General features: G+C 39.0%; 1 protein-coding gene across 1 annotated transcript in view; it reads right to left on the bottom strand.

The window, feature by feature from the left end:
- Window positions 1-4,389: 4,389 nt before the first annotated feature.
- Window positions 4,390-5,686, bottom strand: part of SCAI (suppressor of cancer cell invasion) — a 184,791-nt gene continuing 183,494 nt past the window's right edge. The window contains exon 18 of the mRNA XM_021711146.1: window positions 4,390-4,553. Coding sequence (XP_021566821.1) covers window positions 4,407-4,553 — 147 coding nt within the window. The 3' untranslated portion in view covers window positions 4,390-4,406. The remainder of the gene's footprint in view (window positions 4,554-5,686) is intronic.

The following is a 5,686-nucleotide window of genomic DNA, read 5'->3' as shown; positions in this document are numbered from 1 at the left end:
CTAGGACCTTATGATCCAAGAGATCCAATCAGTGAGAAATACTGATGTTGTTTGGAGCATTTGACTGGTTTCAATGGTGGATCTAAACACATTTTGCCCTGCCATCCTCTGCAAATACTGAACTCTTCTTTTGAGAAGCAGCTTTTGGCTTTGCCAGTGATCTTAGAAGAGACAGAGCTTAAGCCTGGGCCTCCAAATTAGCATGTGACCTACTATTTCCATCATAACTTGGGTGTTGTTGGCCCCTATGCAGGGTATCTTTAAGTTAAGTATCTTTAAGTTACTTGTGCACATCAGCATTCTATTTGGAAGCATCAAAAAAATGTGGGAAAAAATGAACACTTCTGATGTAGTCTCCTATTTGAGTTCAACAGAGAAATAAAGGCAGCAGAGGTGGCTCAAAACATCTGTGCTATGTATCAGGAGAATGCCATTGGGGAAAGCCTGGCAAGAAAATGGTTTTGTCATTTCAAAGAGGGTCACTTTGACCTAAGTGATTCTCCATGTTCAAGAAGACCTTTCGGCTTTGATGAAGAGCATTTAAAACAGTAAAAAAGCCGGGCTCGGTGGCTCAGCCTGTAATCCCACGCCTTTGGGAGGCTGAGGTGAGTGGATTGCCTGAGCCCTCAGGTTCGAGACCCGCCTGGGCAGCGAGACCTCATCTCTACAATAAATCAAAAAATCAGCCAGGCGTGGTGGTGCATGCCTGTAATTCCGGCTACTCGGAAGTATGAGGCAGAAGGATCGCCAGAGCCCAGCAGGTCGAGGCTGCGGTGGCCAGGAGCGGCCACTGCACTCCAGTCTGGGTGACAAAGTGAGACTCCAACTCAAAAAAAAAAGGTAAAAAAAAGGGATGAACTCAGTGGCTCAGCCTGGGAGGCCGAGGCAAGTGAATTGCCTGAGCCTGCAGGTTCAAGACCCACCTGGGCAACTTGGCGAGACCTCATCTCTACAATAAATCAAAAATCAGACAGGCGTGGTAGTGCGCGCCTGTAGTTCTGGTTACTTGGAAGGCTGAGGCGGAAGGATTGCTGGAGCCCAGCAGGTGGAGGCTGCGGTAGCCAGGAGTGTGCCACTGCACTCGTCTGGGGGACAGAGTGAGACTTCAACTCAAAAAAAAAAAAGTAAAAGAAGAAAAGACAAAGAAATACAAAGTGTTTATGCAAATGTGACCCTCCCAATGAAGCCTATCCTGATCACATTTTTTTTTTTTTAAAGAGATATGGCCTCCTTATACTGCCCAGGCTGGTCTTAAACTCCTGGCTTCAAGCAATCCTTGAATGCCTCAGTCTCCCATGTAGTTGTGACTACTGCATCTTTTAAACATTGTTCTTATCTCAAAAAACAAATGAAATATTTCCTTTACCATAATCTATACTTTCTCTATTCTACTTACCATTTTCTAATATAAATTTAATTACCTATGTTTATTTGCTTTACTCTTCCTATTAAAATGTAAGCTTCATGAACACAAAGATTTTTAAGTTTACTTTGTTTCCCAAGTGTCCAGAAGAAAATCTGGAGTATAGTGGCTGCTTAAAATACATTTTTTGAAGGCGTAAATGAAACAATAGTTTAGAATTTTCTAGCCTAGTTTTCTTTGAAGATTCAATACTATTTCAGTACACTTTGGATTTTAACTACCAGTAAGGAATTACACTATTAGCTCAAGGGTCAATGGCATGATCTAAATCCTACTGTGATTTCTAAGACCTCTTGTTCTTAGACAACATGTTTCTAATCATAAAAGCTCTAATTTCTTCAGAAGAGTCTCTCTCTGAACTAGTTTATAAAACTAGCTTAGTGGGACCACATATCTAGGTAAATATGATTCAGAAAAGAAAATGCTGTGTATGTTAAAAACAGGGTGACTAGTTTTCCTGGTGGTAGAGGTGGGGAAATCAGTAATTTTGGAATCTAGAGTCCAAATCATAGAATCAAAATTGGAAAGGACCTCCGGCCAACTCCTTCATTTTACACATGAGAGTACCAACAAGCAGAGACATGAAGACACCTGTCAAAGAGCATGACACCAGTTACCAGGAAAGTCAGGATTAGAACTCAGGTCTCCTAGTTCTCAGACCAGTGCTCTTTATGCTTAATGGGTGAGGATAAAGCTGAGGACAATAAATATTATTCTAAACACTGGAGAACAGGAAAACATGTGCTGGTAGGAGCATAATTGGCACAGGACTTCGGGGAAATTGAAACAAGAGGTCAAAGATAGTCTATTGCTCTAGTTCAGATGAACACTGTTAGGACAGGAAAGCTATGAAGCTTATTAATGTAACTTTAAAAAAGCAGACTACCTGAAAATGAAAACGACCTACTACCAAAGGAAATTTACTTCCAGGGTAACTTTTCCCAAGTTTCTGAAATATTGTTTGAAAGAAAAAAACGCAAATGATTTTTAAAACTAAGCAAAACCGCAAAGTCCTCAAACATTAGAACAATAACTTTCAGACTTCAGATTAAAAAATTAGTAAATTGAAGCAGGAGTGGAAATAACTAAGACCCAAATTAGTCTCTATGCCAGAAATGAAAGGCAAGTTAAAATTATAGCAAAATTTCCTAGAGACATAGGAAAAAAGATATCAAAAGCAATTACCTCATTTCCCATAGAGACAGAATGTAAGCCTGCAGAGAAGATTAGGTAGAAGGCCTTTTCATATATAGATTCTGAACCTGAATGCTGTACAATCAAAAGAGGAGGGAAAAACTTCATAGCTGGTGACTGTGAAATTATGAAGGAACAACACGAAAGAAAAACACAAAAATCTTTATATTCTACACTGAGCCCTACATAAAATTTAAAAAACACCGTGCATGAATATAAAATGCTAAATTCAGGGAGTTTTAGCAAATCTTATTTCCAAATTGTCAGTACAAAACTAACTTACACTTTGGGTTTTATTTATTTATTTTAAAAATTATTTTATTTTTTTGAGTGGGAGTTTCACTCTGTCACCCAGACTGGAGTGCAGTGGCCGCTCCTGGCCACCACAGCCTCGATCTGCTGGGCTCCGGTGATCCTTCCGCCTCAGCCTTCCAAGTAGCTGGAACTACAGGCATGCGCTACCACGCCCGGCTAATTTTTGATTTATTGTATTGATGAGGTTTCGCCAAGTTGCCCGGGCGGGTCTCGAACCCACGGGCGGGTCTCGAACCCATGGGCTCAGGCAATCCACTCACCTCGGCTTCCCAAAGCACTGGGATTACAGGCTGAGCCACGAGCCCGGCCACATTTTGGGTTTTATAACACCCAGTTACCCTCAACGAAATTAAAAACAACTATGACTTTGAAGTCTCACAAATCTGAACTAGGCAAAAAGATTGCAAACTCTGTACTGTATATCACATACCTCAATCCAGACAATCTTTAAATTTGATCTCATAAACTAATAGTGTAAATAGAATTCCTTCTGGAGACACTGTATTATGAAACCAACAAACTGATTTTTTTACTGAGATGTTTAAAAGTTGTTTCCTTTTTCATTTCTAGCATTCAAAATATGCAAACAAATCTAATAATAACCACAAGAGAGGGAATGGCAGCAGTGGGACACTGCCAGGGGACTAGGGGGACACAAAACATCACTAAGGGTACCTGATCCTAAACCAGGGGAAGTAAGGACCAGTTGGAGGCCCAAACTTCACCTGCATGCAGACTACTAATGTACCTAATCCAGAGTTGTACCTCACATCTTTACAATAAAATAAAGAAAACAAACAAATAAATCTAACAATAACACAATACTCACATTCCAAATAATATTTACCATCAAGTATCCAATTAAAGATCTAGCTTTCAGATGCAAATCAATCCTACACAGTTTCTAAATTTTGACAGTAAAGGAATTAAATGGTTTCAAGACTGTCTTGATCGTGCTTCAAAGACTCAAACATTGTTCTACCAACTACCTTGGAATGAAAAGAAATTATGGAGGGGCACTGTTCTTGATTTTCAGTAGTCCATGGTGGTTAGTTTCATCATTATGAACAATTACATATTTTTCAAATCCAGACATTTGACCTAGTCCAAGGATAAGAGTTGGTTAGATTTACGTCATTATACAAAAATAAATGATTTACTCTTCTCAGGGTGAGAACAGTGACTATTTGAGTGCAGGATTAGATGTTGGAGGTAAGTATCCATCCCTCAAAACCAAAAAATAAAAATTCCAAGATTAATTGATTGAGATTTTAAAAGACCTGAAAGATCGCATTTTAAAATGGTTACCCTAAAAGTTTGAACATTTTTTCAGTTTGTTTTTAAAATGGTGATCCTAAATTAAAAAAATAAAAACTAAGTAACACCACTATATATGTCTGTGATCACAATAGAAAACTGCACCATTTAAAATCTGTGAAAAATGAAAAACTGTTTCAACAAGAGGGTTTTTGTTTTAATAGTCATCTATGGTATTCTCAAAGAACACGTTTCGAACATCCAGAATGGATGCTAACTCCAAAATGTGCTTCTGGAGGTGAGGGTTCTCCACTGTTTCATCCCGTGGCAGCTGTGGATATGATTCTGGATAATTTCGTGTTTCCTGGTAGGCAAAGAAGAGAAACGTCAAGTTTGTAGTCTAATGGAAGAAAATTACATACAACACAGATACAGTATTAAGGAGCAACTTAATATACATTTTCTCCTTTATATGTGAATGATTCTTATTGTTAATGTATTTGTTTAACATTGCTTTATTGATATTTGACCATTTTGACCTCTATAAATGACAACTTTCATATGGTTCAACCTAATATATTCATTTAGTGAGTTATTCTACAAATGTTTACTGAGGCTTATCATTGCTAGGCACTATGCTCTGTTATCACTTGGAAATCACATAATGCATGCTTGCTGGGGAGATATCTTAACACATTTAGAATTTCAACAAGTACTCTTCAGCAAATGAAAAGACACTTCGCTGGAAATTAAAATGAGAGAAGATATGTGAGAAGCACTGAAAAGGTCAAATTAATGGGCTGTGGCAATTAATTATAGGAGTGGGAGGTATCAAAAATGGCTGTAAGATTACAGGAATGCGTGGTGATTCTTTTTCCTTTTTGCTGAATAATCCAGGGGGACATGAAAGGGAGGGAAAGGATGAGACAATTTGAGGAGAGTACAAAACTTCAGCTTTGAGGTATATTTTCTTTGAGGTGACAGGGTAATACAGATAGAACTGCCCCTTAGCCAGAATGTGAAAGTTCAGGGCTGCACTTCAGAAGACAAGGTTGAGCAGTATATGCAAATAATGATACAATCTTCACAGAGGTAAACATTGAAGCTGTGAAAATGGGTGATATTTCAAAGAATATTAGCAAAGAGTTAAGGAGACACTAAAAAGGTTGAAGAAAAATCAGAAGGAAAAAAAAGGCAGAAACCAGATGCAGTGGTTCACACCTGTAATCCCAGCACTTTGGGAGGCAGAGGGGAGAAGATTGATTGCCTGAGACAAGGGGTTCGAGATCAGCCTGGGCAATTTGGCGAGATCTTGTCTCTACGATAAATAAAAAAATGAGCCAGGAGTGGTAGTGTGTGCCTGTATTTCCAGCTACTTGGAAAGCTGAAGCAGAAGGGTCACCTGAATCCAGCAGGTTTTGGCATGCGGTGGCCGTCAGTGTGCCACTGCACTCCAGCCTGGGCAATAGAGTAAGACTCCAACTCAAAAAAAAAAAA

Source organism: Carlito syrichta, unplaced genomic scaffold, assembly GCF_000164805.1.
Source record: "Carlito syrichta isolate Samal-C Ts95f unplaced genomic scaffold, Tarsius_syrichta-2.0.1 Scaffold301887, whole genome shotgun sequence".
NCBI classification, from domain to species: domain Eukaryota; kingdom Metazoa; phylum Chordata; class Mammalia; order Primates; family Tarsiidae; genus Carlito; species Carlito syrichta.
The sequence above is the reverse complement of the archived record's forward strand: the minus strand, read 5'-3'. Positions and strand labels throughout refer to the sequence as shown.